Source organism: Dipodomys merriami, unplaced genomic scaffold (genome assembly GCF_024711535.1).
Source record: "Dipodomys merriami isolate MVZ:Mamm:240054 unplaced genomic scaffold, mDipMer1.0.p SCAF_27, whole genome shotgun sequence".
Lineage (NCBI taxonomy): Eukaryota > Metazoa > Chordata > Mammalia > Rodentia > Heteromyidae > Dipodomys > Dipodomys merriami.
The window spans coordinates 19573770-19590741 of record NW_027204159.1 but is presented as its reverse complement, the minus strand read 5'-3'; the positions used below and the strand labels follow the sequence as shown (position 1 = coordinate 19590741).

The window sequence follows — 16972 nt, the reverse complement described above, 5'->3', positions numbered from 1 at the left end:
AGGTCTAATTTTGTTCCTTTGTGGTCTGAGAGAATGCAGGGCATAACTTCAATGTTTCTGAATTTGGACAAATTTGCTTTGTGACCTAAAATGTGGTCAGTTCTGTGTGCTGCTGAGAAAAATGTGTATTCTGATGCTGCTGGTTGAAATATTCTGTAGATGTTTGTTAAATCTAGTTGATCTATGCAGTTGTTTAGATCTGCAGTTTCTCTGTTGAGTTTTTGCTGAGTTGGTCTATCTAGTGGGGATAGTGGTGTGTTAAAGTCAACAATTAATGTCTTTGGATCTATGTGAGATTTGAGGGAAAGTAGTGTTTCTTGGATGAATTTGGGTGCTCTGTTTGGTGAATAGATATTTAGAATTATAATATCCTCCTGTAGTAGAGATCCCTTAATTAGTATGTAGGGACCTTCTTTATCTCTTCTCACTAATTTTAATTTGAAGTCTATTTTATCTGATATTAGGATTGCAACTCCCGCCTGTTTATGGGGGCTGTTTGCTTGGTAGATTTTGTTCCAGCCTTTCACTTTCAAAATGTACTTGTTTTTATGGGCAAGGTGTGGCTCTTTTTTTGGGGGGGGTCTGGTGGTGGGGCCTGAACTCTGGGCCTGGGCTGCTGTCCCTCAGCTCTTCAGCTCAAGGCTAGCACTCTACCACTTGAGCCACAGCACCACTTCTGGCTTTTTTTTTTTTTGCTTATGTGGTGCTGATGAATAGAACCCAGGCCCTCATGCATGCAAGGCAAGCACTCTACCACTGAGCCACCTTCCCAGCCCCAGGATGTGACTCTTGAAGGTAGCAGATAGAAGGGTCTTGCTTTTTAATCCAACTAGACAGTTAATGTCGCTTAATTGTAGAGTTAAGACCATTAATGTTGAGCATTAGGACTGAGAGGTGTTTGGTAGTTCCTGCCATGTTATCCATCTTCTTGGGAGCAATAGAGTTCTTCCTGTGGTTCTTAGATTCTCAATATGAGTGAGGTTTCTTGGCCTGTATTATGGTCTTCTTGGTTTTCTATGTGTAGGACATCTTTAAGTATCTTTTGTAGGGCTGGTTTGGTGTAGATATATTGTTTCAGTTTTTCTTTGCTATGGAAGATTTCTTTGACCTTCTGTTATGATGGAGAGCTTAGTGGGGTATTGTCATTCTTGGTTGATAGTTGTTTGTCTTTAGGACACGACATACATCTTTCCAGGCTCTTCTTGCTTTAATTGTCTCCGCTGAGAAATCTGAGGTGATTCTAATTGGTTTCTCTTTATAGGTAATTAATCTTTTCTCCTTGACAGCTTTAAGTATCTTTTCCTTGTTCTGAATTAATCCTGTGCAGATTATAATATGACGGTGGTATGTCCTGTTCTGTTCTAGTCTATTTGGGGTTCTAAATGCTTCTTGTATCTGAATAGTCCTATCTTTTTGCATGTTTGGGAAGTTCTCTGCTAGGATCCTGTTAAACAAATTTTCCCAGACCATTAACTTCTATCTCTAGGCACTCCTCTATACCCATTATCTTCAGATTAGGCCTTCTGGTGGTGTCTTACAAATGTTGAATAGATCTATCATATTTCTTGGATTTCTCTTGGGTAGTTGTATGTCCTTTCTCTGTAATATCTAGGCTGTCTTCAATCCCCGAGATTCAATCTTCTGCATGATCTAACCTACTGTCAGGACTTTCTACTTTGTTTTTTATTTCCTTTCCTTCTAGTTGGTCAGCTTTGATGGCTTCAAATTCTTTGTTGGAGCTTTGTTTTAGATCTTGTATGAACTTCTTTACTTCCTTAATTTGGTGTTGTGTTTATTCTCAAATCACTTAGTTGTTTAGTTATGATTTCCTTTGACTCCCTTTCCTTCTGAGTGTCTCCATTCAGCATTCCCTTTGTGGTCTCCCTGGATTCCTTCAGGTGTCTGTTTATGGATTCCATGAATACCTCTACTGATCTTCCTCTATTCTCATCTTGCTCTGGCAATTCCTGTATTACTCTTTGATTAGCTCCCCATGCTCCTGCAATTCCTTTATTTCTCTTTGACTGTTCTCAGCCTGCTAGTACAATTCCTGTGTTTCTCTTTGACTGTTCTCAGCATGCTCACACAATTTCTGTATTAATCTTTGAGTAGTTTCTTCTAGCTCACAAGATTACTGTAGTAATTTTTGGTTAGCCTCACCATGCTTGTGAAGTTCCTGTATTAATCTTTGGTTTGCCTTGTCTCACTCCCTATCATGCTCACACTGACTTCTTTGCAAGTTTTCAATGTTTTCATTCACCATGTTTTCCAGTAGTGTTTGTAGAGGTTTTTGGGAACTCTGCTGTGGATTTTTCATTAACTGTTCTGTTGCCTGGTTATCCTGAGTCGGGGCTGAGATACACGAACTTATCATTTTTCTGGTGTTTCTCTGGCTTGTTCTGCCCATTTGGTATGGAAAGTAACACCAATTTTGTGCTAGAACACTATATTAAGGCAAGCATCAACAAGAATCCTGTAGTTGCACAGTCAAAATGGCTGCAGATACAGTCTAGTTCAACAGATACAATCTATTTAACATCAAACAACTATGGATTAATGGGCTAAGAACATCAAAGATGGATTCAGCAAACCAGTATTATTAGTTTTAGGAAGAATTGTGGGGAAGAATAGGATTAGAGGGATGTGGAGAGGTAAAAGGAGAGTAATTTTAACCAAATCCTAATCTCAGAGAGGGAAAGGACAAAATGATAAGGGAAAGATTAAAAAAAAGAAAAGAAAAAAAATGGAAAAACAAAATTTAAGTTTAAAAATGAAGCACTTAAAATTATGTAAGTATAGAGAAATGATATTGAAAGAAGAAAAGGATAAGTTGAGAGGAGGGGAATGGTAGAAAGGAAAAATGAAAAAATAAAAATTCTTAAAATTATTATACTTGAAATTTACATCGGTGTAAAGAAATAATGGTACTATAAAGGAAGTTAAGCCTAAGAGTTTGTGAACTGAGTAATAAATTTCTGGATTAAATATGTACACAATGAGGCATAAGGTCTAATAATCAACGACAGGTATGTATCTGGGAATGAGCAGAACAGTAATTAAGTCACATAAAAAAGAATGAAAGAGAAAAGAAAAAAATAAAAGAAAAAGAAAAAAAGGACCAAAATTTCCAAAGATATTTAAAAAAAATCACACACACACATACACTCCTAAAATAAAAATTATGAAAAAAAGAAAAAAAAGAAAGCAATGAAAAATAATAATGAAAAATAGATAGAAAAAAAGAGTTCTTTGATTTTTTTTTGGGGGGGGTGTGGTGTGGCGAGGGGAAGTTCTTGTATCTTCCCTGTGTCCATAACCAATATCTTGGTGGAGTCTCTGGTCTGTTTGTGGTATTTGGTTTTCCTGTGGTGTGAATGGTTTCTTAAGTCAGTTTGTTTAAGCAGGCAGAAAAATGTTCTGCTTTACCCAGGATTTTGTTATCCTCCTTCCAGGCTAGTTCAATGGGAGGGAGATCTTTGAGTATCACAAAAGAGGGAGATGGCTGTTTCCTCTAGTTTGGAGTTGCTGTGATGAGGCTAGGTTCTGGGTAGGGTTAAGGCCTATCAGCAATCAGTAGCTTTTCCCTGAGGGGCTCAGAGAGCCCAGCCTGGAGCCATTCTCAGGGTTTACATTTACTGAATTTCAATTGATTGTCTAGGCTGCTATAGAGAGGGGCAGACTCTGGCTCTGTTTACCCAGTGATGAAAGTCACTCTTCTGGGGACAGCCTTTCCTCTGCCTGGGAGGGTAACTTTCCCCTGGGTAGAGGTGAGCCTGGCAGGTGAGGTCAGGTTCCTGTGACTTGCTAATGGCTTCAATTGTTTTCTTCCAAGGCCTCCATTGAAGCTAGCTGCTGGGCCCTGTCTTTGTCAGTATCAAAGATGGAGATCTTCTCAGGTGGTGGGGGAGGAGCAACCTTTCTACTGTTGCTCTGTGAGAAGGTTTGAGGATGTCAGGGTTCTACTCATGCCAGACTCTTGGTTCCTGGGCCAACCCTGCTCTTTAATCAGCAGGATGAAGATTTCTGCTCCTTGTCAGTTCTTGCTGGTGGTGAGTAGAATCCACTTGCAAGCCGTATCTGGCACTTTTGTCCCGGGCTTTCTCTGTTGGTATGGTGGCCGTGGCTGCTGCCCCCACAGCTGCGGCTACCAGCAAGTGCTCAGATCTGTCTCCTTGACCAAGCTGCCTGGATTTTCCCTCTCTGGCCAAACTCTTTGTACTGTAATGGCACACCTGGTGTCATTCTCTAGCCTAGAACTGTTTACTGGAATACTAAAACTGCTTTCTATGAGAGAGCTTGTTCAGCCTCCAGCTTCTCTTCCACCATCTCCCTGAGCTTCTTTTGCTCAAAGCTAATGCTCTACCACTTGAGCCTTAGACCTACTTCCAGCTTTATTTTTCTTATATAGATTATTGGAGATTCGAGTCTCGCTGATTTTCTTGCCTGGGTTGGTTTTGAACTGTGATCCCTCAGATCTCAGCCTCCTGAGTAGCTACGATTGCAGGTATGAGCCACCAGCACCCAGCTTATTTTTTTATTTTACATACAAGATAAATGAAGCACACAAATTACATAGCAAACGTAACTTGTGGCAACTTCAATACATTTGTTTTTGAGCTCAGAATCAAAAGTCATGTGCCCATGAGATTCCATCTATACAAGAGACTTTCTGTTTTGGCTCACTGTTTTGAAAGATTAATGTTATTACTTTCACCAAAATGGAAGTAGATTGGCAGAGAAGGGGGGGGGAATGTTTGAAAGGGGTGACACTGACCAAGACGTATTACATTCATAAACTGCTTTGTTAAATTACAACTCCTTTGTATAATTACTTAAACATAATACAATAATACTATTTTTCTGTTCCAGATAAAGGAAGACCTAGGTCTAAAAAATTAGCAGAAAGTGGAAGATGGAAACGGAGTTCATATAAGTCATCTCAAGAATACAACATAGAGACGGTAGTGGTTGCAGACCCGGCAATGGTTTCTTATCACGGTGCAGATGCGGCCAGGAGATTCATTCTAACCATCTTAAATATGGTAGGCAAACTTTAAAGTGCTTGGAATTTTTTGCAAGGAAACTCTAAGGAAGAATGTGTGAGTATGTATAATGAAGTTCTTTAATAATTAAATCATTGTTATTACTTTCTTTTATTAGTATCATAAAATACTGATTTGGTAATGAGTTGTACCAAAGTGATCCATCTCCAGGGTGAGCCAAAAAGGGGTCATATCTAATTCAGAACAACAGCAATAACAATGGTAACAACAAAAACACCTCTGCCTTTGTGATTTGTTTTAATGTGGCAAACCTTTTCTTCTGGGATTTTTTTTTTTTTTGCTTTTTATTATTTTATCTTTGTTTTTGGTCATTTAAAAGCCTTTGGTTGATATTAACAGAAATATTACAATGTTTGTTCATATGCAAAGTCTTACCAATTGTCTATAGATTAATGGTTAAATGGTATAAAAATAGATGCTCATAGTCCCACTTAATTTATAAATTATGCAATACTGAACATCAGATATAATTCAAGTTAATGAATAAAACTTAATAGTTATTAGATAAAATTTTAACAAGCAGAAACACAGATAGCTCAATGAAGTCAACAATTTTTAGTGTGGAGAAATCTAGCTTATATCTAGCATTTTCTGGCTGCTAAGTACCACATGCATCCTTTGACCGAATTGTATACTGTACTTGATAACATTTCTTCAGAGAAGAACTTGAGGATTATATTAAAGAGTGGCTCAAAGCTGGGCACTTGCAGTTCACACCTGTGATCCTAGCTATTCAGGAGACTAAAACCTGAGGATCGCAGTTCAAAGCCAACCAGGATAGGAAAGTCTGTGAGACACTTATCTCCAACAAACTACTCAAAAAAAAAAAAAAAGAAAGAAACTCAGAAGTGGAGTTGTGGTTGAAGTGGTAGAGTGCTAGCCTTGAACAGAAAAGCTCAGGGACAGCGCCCAGACCCTGAGTTCAAGACCACAAGAACAATAGAAAGAAAGAAAGAAAGAAAGAAAGAAAGAAAGAAAGAAAGAAAGAAAGAAAGAAAGAAAGAAAGAAAGAAAGAAAGAAAGAAAGAAAGAAAGAAAGAAAGAAAAGAAAGAAAGAAAGAAAGAAGAAAGAAAGAAAGAAGAAAGAAGGAAAGAAAGAAAGAAGAAGAGGAAAGCGAAGAAAGCAGAGAAAAAGAAAGAAAAGAGTGGCTCTTAGGAGAGAAGAAATGGAATAAAACATAATATTATCCTAGAAGATCAGGTAAGAACCTCTGTTTGAGAGATGAGGAAGTTCTTGTTTTTACCAATTTTTCTATCACTGGCCTATTTTTCCAGTGGACCATTTTATACTCTTCAGAAACAACATCAATATTTAGCTGAATTCTGAAGATTCTGCTAATCCACAGCATATGTGTAGACTAACATAGGCTACTTCCTTTTCATTTACATACTATCATCTCTGAAGACATGTCTTTGGTGTACAAGTTTTATATTTCTTAGTATACATTAAGAAATGCTATTTTTGGGGCGGGGGGGGGGGGTTGTTTGTGGGGCTTGAACTCTGGGCCTGGGCACTGTCCCTGCGTTCTTCAGCTCAAGGCATGCGTTCTACCACTTGAGCCACAGCGCCACTTCTGGTTTTCTAGTGGTTTATTGGAGATAAGAGTCTCACGGACTTTCCTGCCTGCGCTGGCTTTGAACTGCAATCCTCAGATCTCAGCCTCCTGAGTAGCTAGGATTAAAGGCGTGAGCCACCAGCGCCGGGCTAGAAATGCTAGTTTTTTAAAACAATGTATGACTTCTAAAATCATTCTACTTTCCAAATACTATATCTGGCATTTAAGAAAAATTAAAATTTGTTAGGAAATGGAAAGCCTTGGAAAAAATTATATTAAGTGAAGTAAGCCAGGCCCAAAGAAACATAGGTCCCATGGTTTCCCTTATTTCCAATATCTAGTATATGTCTGAGTCAAGTAAGGTCAGATAAGGTGATGTGGGAAATGACCCTAAGATATGTATTCAAATGTTTTTTTTTTCATTCATGCGATTGTTTCTAACACATTTATAAGATTATTTCTTTGTTGCTTTTTATGTCCCTCCCCCACAGTATAACCCCTGCTTTCACTGTATTTGATGTCGGTATAATTTGTGGAGGGGAAGGGGAAAAAACAAATCGTTTAAATAGGGATACAGGTGGACCCATTGCAACAATGAGATGTACAAGTCGTTATGTTGAAAACGAACTTTACAACTTTGGTGGGGGGGGGGGGTTGTTATGGGGGAGGACTGAGTGGGGGGTGAGGGGAGGATGGGAAGGGTTTAGGAAGGGTAAACAAAGGAGGAGGCTACAATGTTTGATGAGAAATGTACTCATTATCTTGCCCATGTAATTGTAACCCCTCTGTACAGTATTTTCACAATAAAAAATAAAAAAAGAGCAAAGCATTTGCTTTATTTGATAAACAAATAAATCTGTTTTGATATATCAATAAAAAATTAAAATATTTTTTAGTCTAATATAAAACTTTATTTTTGTTTTCAGGTTTTTAACCTTTTCCAACACAAGAGTCTGGGTGTGCAGGTCAATCTTCGTGTGATAAAGCTTATTCTGCTTCATGAAACTCCAGTAAGAAAACTGAATTTTTATTCAATTAAGTGAGTAAGAAATTGTATTCAGGAAGTTGGTAAGTAAATAAAATTTTAGGAATATACTTTTATTCACTTAAAATACAGAAAAATCCACAGAGTCAATAAAGTATACATAAAATTGGCCTTTATTTTTTATTTATTTATTTATTTTTATTTTTTGGCAGTTGTAGGGCTTGAACTCTGGGCCTGGGCGTTGTCCCTCAGCTCTTCAGCTCAAGGGGAGCGCTCTACCACTTGAGCTACAGCGCCACTTCCGGTTTTCTAGTGGTTTATTGGAGATAAGTGTCTCACGGTCTCTCCTGCCCAGGCTGGCTTTGAACCGCGATCCTCAGATCTCAGCCTCCTGAGTAGCTAGGATTACAAGCATGAGCCACTGGCACCCAGCAAAATTGGCCTTTAGTTGTGGTTTAAAACCTCAATTTTACAACAATAAAATATTCTTTGTTTTTAAGGATCTTGCCAATAAATCTTTGCTTTCCAAAATGTAATTTTTAAAGGTGATTTTAAATAATATTTATCCTATTGAACATGATTTTTAAAAGATTTTTATATTTTTATTATGTTTAAATACTTGTACCATTCAACAGATCAGTTTATGAATATAATGCATCTTCACCCATATAACTTGTTTTATTTGCCCTCTTCCCTTTCCTTAATCAACCCTTTCCTTAATTTTTTTATATTTTTAGGATACACATTGAATATTATAGTAAATTCTCCCCCTTCCTCTCTTCATTTGTCTATACCTTTTTTAAACCCACCAACCTTTAAGTACCATTTTGTTGAACTGTGAATAAGTTATTCTAAGTATTTACAGCATTTGAATCCTACTTTGTATATATCATATTTTGGCAAATGTGTTTGTATACTTTGCATATAACCCCGTATGTGTTACTTATACATTGATATATTAGTTTACCTGTACTTTATTTCAAGTAGACAATATCCTTTGCTATCATTTTGCCATGTCATTAAACAGGTATTTCAATGTTATTTTCTGAAATATAAAAAGTTTGACATTTTTCTAAATGTTCTATTACCATTTTTTCTTTTTCTTTTTTGCTCAGACTAAGTTAATCCTAATAGGTTTTCAGGTCTAATTATTATTATGATTGATAGTTTGCTCCAGTAATTCAGGAAGTGCCTTGAGTTTTTCTTGCTTAGTATGTCTAAGAATGACCTACAGAAAGTAAAATACATTCTGTTGCAGGCAGATCTGTATATTGGGCACCATGGAGAGAAAATGCTAGAGAGTTTTTGTAAGTGGCAACATGAAGAATTTGGCAAGAAGAATGATATCCACTCAGAGATGTCAACACATTGGAGAGAAGATTTGACTTCAACTGATGCAGCTATACTTATAACAAGGTAAATTTTCCAAAGGAATTGAATTGCATTTCTAATTCAGCATGTGATGGTAATTCTGTTAATTTGTGGCTTTTAATACAGATATTGGTTTCAAAAATTCTTTTTGTGTAATATTTTAACAATATCCTTCAGTTTGTAATAACTGATTTTTTTAAACAACCAGATACCATCTTGATAAAACACTTGATTAAATCAATGAACAACCCTTAAGATTTTTATGTCAAAAGACATCAGCTTTGATGAGTTAAAATTATGGAACTAGTTAAAATAATGGAAAATTTTTAATGGAACATCAAAATATGTGGTTACTCTATGTTATTCATTCACTGCCATGTAAAGTACTCTTTAATAGTTTGCATATTTTCTGGTTGCATCAGAGAAGAGCTTCATTTGAATATCAAGCTTATAAATATGAGCTGCATTGTTAATACACTAATCACATTTTGGCAGAATACAACAACAAGTATAACATGTAATTGTTAGAATTATAAATAAGGGCGCTGGGAAGGTGGCTCAGTGGTAGAGTGCTTGCTTTGCATGCATGAGGCCCTGGGTTTGTTTCCTCAGCACCACCTAAGCAGAAAAAGCCAGAAGTGGGGCTTAGGCTCAACTGGTAGAGCATTGGTCTACAGCTGAATAGCCCAGGCCCAGAATTCAGGCCCCACAATCGACAAAAAAAAAAAAAAAAGAATTATAAATAAGGAGTAAGTATATAATGCATACAATGTATATTGACAATTTTCCATGGATGGGTCTTCTAAGGCAATGTTAGCAAAATATAAATGAGCATTCATTTGCTCAATTTAGATATAATGATTTAATTATAAAAATAGCATTTCACATCCCACAAAGCATAGCAGCATAACATGATTTTCTGAAATAAATCTATTTACTTAATGATAAATAATTTTTTAAAAACATTTCTAAATAATTCCTGAAGAAAGCTATCTTTATGCAAGCATACAGTTCAACATCCATTCTGAACTATGCAGGTGTATTGGATACTGGAATTCTGCAATAAACAATTCCACAAAACTGGTAGATATTTATTTAGCAACTGTTTTAGTTGTCAGTGAATTAGTGAAAAGCTTAAATCTCAAAGAAATTGCATCAGGGAGGCCCACAATTTCTCTGTTAATATAGCAAGTGGCCCTGGTGAGGGCACCAGAGATAAAAGTCCTGTGTGAGGAAGTGGCTGGGCAAGTGCATATGCAGGGCATCTGTGAAAATGAGGCAAGTACCAGTACAATTGGATAGAAACTGACTCAGTCCACCAGCAAGTGTTTTTCTGTGTAGTTCAGTTTTTGGAAGGAAAAAAGCAATTGAGTAGCTTCTAGTCACAAAGGGATGCAAGTTTGTGAGACTTTCCAATCATTTCTAGCATTAAGCTGAAAAACATAAAGTCTGTGTTTCATCTGAGAATGATAACCCAGAGAAATGTGTATACTTACATGCCCTATTAAACCTTGGATCTAAGACTCATCAGAATCTTTAGGGGGAGACAAGATTATGGTCTACCAATTTTTAGGGGCTTGGAAATTATGTTTGGCTTTTTTTTTTTTTTTTTTTTTAGAATTTTTTTTTTTTTATTGTAAAGATACTATACAGAGGGTTACAGTTACATGAGTGAGGTAATAAGTACACTTCCACTTCCTCTTGAACATTGTTACCCCCTCCATTGTTTTCCCCCTACCATCCCCTCCCTCCCTCCCTTCCCCAAGGTTCTTTTTTTTTTTTTTTTTTTTTTTTGATTGTGATTAAGTGATTACTTAATTTCCGGAAATTCACAGTATTGTGGAATAATGATGCTCATTTAAAGTCACAAGTTCATTCTAACTTTCCTGGAGCAAATTGTCTATCACAGTCTGTAATATATAACGGTGCTCATATGTTATATACCATATATGTGATCAGCAGCATGGGGATATTTAGTAGTGGTTCAACCAGATGAGTGGGAGTTCTTTGTTTCTTAAGTCCTGTTAGTTTTGTCATATCACCTAACATTTTGGATTCATCATCCACTTATCAGGGAGACCATGTACTGTTTGTCTCTTCGTTCTTGGCTTACCTCGCTCAACATGATTCCTTCTAGCTCCATCCATTTCCCTGCAAATGCCATTATTTTGTCATTTCTAATGGCTGCATAATATTCCATTGTGTATAGATACCACAATTTTTGGATCCATTCATCTGTGGTGGGGCATCTAGGTTGTTTCCATATCCTAGCTATTGCAAACAGTGCTGCAATAAACATGGAGGTGCACGTGTCCTTGTATATTGGTTCCTGTTGTTCAGGGTAGATGCCTAGAAGTGGTATGACTGGGTCGTAAGGGAGGTCAATCTTTAGCTTTCTAAGGACCCTCCAGACTGCTTTCCAAAGTGGTTGTATGAGTGTACATTCCCACCAGCAGTGTAATAGCGTTCCTCATTCTCCACATCCCCTCCAGCATTTGTCGTTGGCTGATTTGTGGATGTGGGACATTCTGACTGGGGTAAGGTGGTATCTCAGGGTTGTCTTTATTTGCATTTCCTTCACCACCAGGGATGATGAACATTTCCTCATGTGTTTCTTTGCCATTTTTATTTCTTCATTTGAGCAGTCCCTCTTTAGTTCCCTTGCCCATTTAGTAATTGGTTTGTTGGGTTTGGGAGGGATTAGTTTCTTGAGTTCCCTGTATATACAGGATGTTAACCCCTTGTCTGATATATTGCTGGTAAATATTTTTTCCCAATTAGTTGGTTGTCTTTCTAGCTTGGTTGCAATAGCTTTATCTGTGCAGAAGCTTTTTATTTTAAGGTAGTCCCATTTGTCGAGTCTCTCTCCAATTTGTTGTGACCCTGGGACTCTGTTCAGGAAGTTCCTTCCTGTGCCTATTAGTTCAAGTGTCTCTCCTACTCTGTCCTGCAGTAGTTTCAGAGATTCAGGTTTAATGTTAAGGTCTTTAATCCATTTTGAGTTGATGTTGGTGCATGGTGATAGGCTGGGGTCCACTTTTAGTTTTCTGCATGTGGCTGCCCAGTTTTCCCAGCACCAGCGGTTGAAGAGGCTGTGTTTCTTCCATTGTATGTCTTTGGCTCCTTTGTCGAATATCAGCTGGCTGTAGGCCTGTGGGTTTATTTCTGGATCTTCTATTCTGTTCCATTGTTCTTCGGGTCTGTTTTTGTGCCAGTACCATGCTGTCTTTGTTATTATAGCTCTGTAGTAGAGTTTGAAGTTCGGCATGGATAGCCCTCCCATATTGTCTTTATCCCCTAGAATTGTTTTGGCTATTCTAGGTCTTTTGTTGTTCCATATGAATTTTTGGACTGTTATGTTTGGCTTTTGATTAGTGATTGATGACTGACTTCACATCAGAAAAGAAAGACTAGGAAAAATACCTACCAGCCAAACTTTGTTATTGAATTAGTGCAGCCTACTGTGGTTGGTTTAGGAAAAGAGGAAGTAGGAGGTAGGAGAGTAATGGAATGTCATGCATCTAAGGGTATGTCACAATTTTAACTTCTTTTTACAACTAATATAATAAAATGAAAAAAAACCTACTTTTATCAAATGATACTTAACCTATTTATAAAATGATAAAGCTATCTGAACATCCTTATGATGAAAATGAACCAAATCCTTAACTTTTGTGAATTCTAATTTCTATAGGCTTATAGACTTAAATATTAAAGCAGCAACTGTAAAACTTATTTTATAAAAGACACAATTAAATATTCCTGAAAGGCAAAGAACAATGATTTCATATATATCAAAAATCACAAATATTAACAATAATCTAGACTTCTTTGCAATTAAAATCTGCATCCATAAAGAAATGCAAAATATAAAGATTATCAAGTCACAAAATTCAGGAAAATAGTTGTGACATTAGTTTTATAACACTTTAACAAAAAGTACCTGAACTAAACAATTTAAGAAAAAAAAGATTTATCTGTCCCATGGAGTACCTGTCTTCCTGGTTTCTAGGACCATTGTAAAAGAAAGCCTCATTCCAGGGAGCCATTGGCAGAACAAAGATGCTTACTTCAGGCAGCCTGGAAGCAGAGAATCAGGAAAGGGCCTGGGATAAGGCATGTCTTCCCAGGGCATGTCTAGGTACATACTTCTTCCAATTAGGCCTCAACTCCTTTTCAACACCTTCCGAAAACATCATTGTATTATGAATCCAATTTATGCAAACAGTAATTGGTTTCAAACCCATATAATGTAGGCATTTCTGGAAAACTCCATTGTTAGTGAGAATATAAAATTTTTGTAAGAGAAATTATTTTCTTTAAAAGTTAGCAGTCATTGAACATACTCATATCAGATTTTATATCTTTAAGAAAAATGGAAATATTTATACCTAGAAAAACTCATTTGAACGTTTGTAGCAGTTATAAGTGGTTTAAATATGTTTAAATGTGAATGAATTTATTTTGAGATATTCAGATTGAACATTCTTCATTAAACCACTTCCAAATGGATGTGAAACGTATAATACTAAGTGAAAAAGTCAAATAAAAATAGATATCAAGATTATTTCAGTTATAAAAAATTCTACAAGAGATGTAACTGACCATTTTCAAATCGAAAAGCAGCACAGGTGAATTTCTGTAGTGATGAAATGTTTACCATTCATAAAACACATAAGATTATATTTCATCAATATTTTTCAATAGTTCATTTAAGTTATATGCATGTTATATAAGTTTCACCAGCACAATTGTGTTGATTAAAAGAAAAAAAATCTAACTAACTTGCTCTTTGTTACCATGGCAAGAAAGAAGTCCTATTAATTGAGCAAGTAACTATATCAACAGGAGTCTATAAGGTTGAGCTTATTGAGATTAGAGATGCCAAAATAAGCATTGTTTTTCTTCATCTAAGAACATTAAGAAGCTATGCTATATATTGAATAAGGCAGTGAAATAATTATATTTGTGTTAAAATATGGTTAATTGTGCTAACGAAGTAGCTTAAGAATAGAACACAATTGTTGTCTGACAACTACTTAGGATCTTGGAGCTCGCATGTGAAAGATATTTGCATAGGTTTGACTGTTGATGAAGAAATAGATTCCAAATTTTAAATGAATGAATGAATTTTGATGATACAATAATATTTCTTTTTTATATTTTTTATTGTGAAAATACTGTACAGAGGGGTTACAATTACATGGGCAAGATAATGAGTACATTTCTTTTTTTTTTTTTTTTTTTGGGTCCGGTCATGGGGCCTGAACTCTGGACCTGGGCACTGTCCCTCAGCTCTTCAGCTCAAGGCTAACGCTCTACCACTTGAGCCACAGCGCAACTTCTGGCTTTTTTCTTTTTGCTTATATGGTACTGAGGAATTGAACCCAGGGCCTCATGCTTGCAAGGCAAGCGCTCTACCACTGAGCCACCTTCCCAGCCCAATGAGTACATTTCTTATCAAGCACTGTAGCCTCCTCCTTTGTTTCCCCTTCCCATCCTTTCCCAGCCTCCTCCCACCTCCCCACCCAACCCTCCCTCGCCCCCACCAAAGTTGTAAAGTTCGTTTTCGACATAACAACTTGTACTTCTCATTGTTGCAACAGGTCCACCTGTATCTTTATTTAAACGACTTGTTTTTCCCCTTCCCCTCCACAAATTATATCAACATCAAATACAGTGAAAGCAGGGGTTATACTGTGGGGGAGGGACATACAAAGCAACAAAGAAATAATCTTATAAATACGTTAGAAACAATGCTTTTGAAAGATCATTTCAAACAGTGCCATTGACTAGTAAGATAAATTTTAATAAAACATAGAAATACCTCAATTTAATACAAATAATAGTTTAAGTTTTGAATGAATCATTTATAGGTATAACCCAGGGCATTATAAAATTCCACATTGAGACTTATTCTCAGCTGCATCTTTATTCTTGGAAATTAAAGACAATATATTTTATTGCTCAATATAAATCCTAACTTCAACAGGATTTATTGGTCTTCCTACTGCCAAGGCCTAATAGGATTATTTCCATAAACTTATATAAATGAAACTGTTGTTCAGACTTCATGTGTAGTGAGTTCACCTGAGCCCAAAGTGAGGATCTGAACCCAAATGAACACAAGTCTAGGCAGAAAACTAATGTTTCCCACTTCATAAACAAATAGAGTATTTTCACATTCAGAATGCATTATTTTGGCCTTCTAGAAAGAAACTGATCACTGAAGACTAATAATTATAGTCTCATCTGAAGTCTAATGGTGCTGGCAATTTATACTTCAATTTTTGTGAGATATACTACTTTTGCATAAAAGATCTTGTAAGTTTTAAAATAATATGCTTTATTCATTTTTGTTTGTACTCAAGTGATAGAAATTGGCTTGATAATAGAAACCCTTGATAATAAGCAGTATATTTGTCATAGTTTTATCATGTTTAGTTACAGCTGAATTAATTCCCTTGGTTCATATTATGTAAATCAAATAATCAAGTTGCAGCCTGCTGTATCATGACACAATGTATTACATATTTAGAAAAGCACATAAAATCCCTTTCCCCCTACATCTGAATATACTTTATACTAAGTGATTCTTGGCTCTGAGATGAAGATTTGATTTTATGTGGTTCTTTGGTTTGCTGCATTACCATACTATTCATTATCATCATCATTATGATTTCTTTCTCCATTTGTTTGTTGCAAAGACAGTTGAAAAATAGATGTGTCATTATTTAACACTGTTCTCTAAACTCCCTTCTAACTCATCATAAGGACCGTATTTCATTATAAAGGTGATTGTGCCTTCAGAGGAGAACTCTTAACTGTGTGGTTTTCCTTCCATCCGCTGCTTGGCAAACAAGAAACACTAAAATCATCCTATCATAATGAATTGTATTGGTTGTATACCACACAGAAATTGAAGGAAACATTTACATTGTTATATATATAATGTACTTGTAGATTATGTGACAAACCAGCCTATGTACATCTAGAAAGTGTCTCTGTGAAAAACAGTTTTTATATCTGTGAATGCAGAAAAGTGATAACTATGTTTGTCATTTACTCAACATAAATATGCCATAAAATTTTTACTATACCACATCATCTATTGAAATTCTCTATAAAATGTCACAAGAAAAATGCACTGTTCTGTATCATTTGTAGTTTGTTTTGAACTACAGAGATGAACTTCACCTAACTTGAGCCCAAAAGGGGATAAATTATGGGCTTATTATCATAGTTGAGAAAGGTTCTATTTCAAAATCAAAGAAAGAACTGAAAAACCAGACATCAGAAATGAGAGGGAAAAGGGAAACTCAAGGAACTTCATTAACTGGATAAATCACATGCTTTTACTATGTTGTTCAGTTTATATCCTCTAAAAAAAAGTGGGCTTCCTTAGTGTGGAGTCAGATTCTGTGATCAGAAGCCTATGTATGGAACAGTCTAACCAGAAAACACACAGTGTTCAAAGGTGTTTTCCGATGGATACATTCTGTGAATGAGCATATTTAGGACTGGCAAAGAGTCACTCAAGTTGGAGAAAATAAAATCTTATTTATAGTCTGGGAAGTAAATGTTCTGGTTGAGAGCAGTCTTGTTGGCCCAAAATCATCAGGTTTCTAGTTCTGTATTTTATCTATTGAAATGAATGTTAACTATTTGTTTTCCAATGGGGAAGATCAGGGTAGGGAAACAAGAGTTGCTATGTTGATGGAATAATATTTTATTGTATCTTCTCCCATTCATCTGTCATGGTCTAATTTTGGAATGTTTTCATAAAAATCATCTTTGATTACATTTAATGCATTATATAATCTCAGTGCTGATGGACAAACTGATTGTGAACTTTATATTTGTTTTCTGTGCTATTTATGTGTAACAAGTAACAAAAGAAAAATGAACTGTGATACTTGCTTAAATAGAACAACAGATTTGAAAGACATAAACAGGCATAATTATAAAATAAAGGAGATAACAATCAATGTGTTTTG

The 16972-nt window shown here is 36.0% G+C and overlaps 1 protein-coding gene across 1 annotated transcript in view; it reads left to right on the top strand.

The window, feature by feature from the left end:
* The window catches only part of Adamts19 (ADAM metallopeptidase with thrombospondin type 1 motif 19), a 251702-nt gene that overhangs the window by 58068 nt on the left and 176662 nt on the right, over positions 1-16972 (top strand). The window contains exons 4-6 of the mRNA XM_070036428.1: positions 4870-5042; positions 7546-7629; positions 8863-9020. Coding sequence (XP_069892529.1) covers positions 4870-5042; positions 7546-7629; positions 8863-9020 — 415 coding nt within the window. The remainder of the gene's footprint in view (positions 1-4869; positions 5043-7545; positions 7630-8862; positions 9021-16972) is intronic.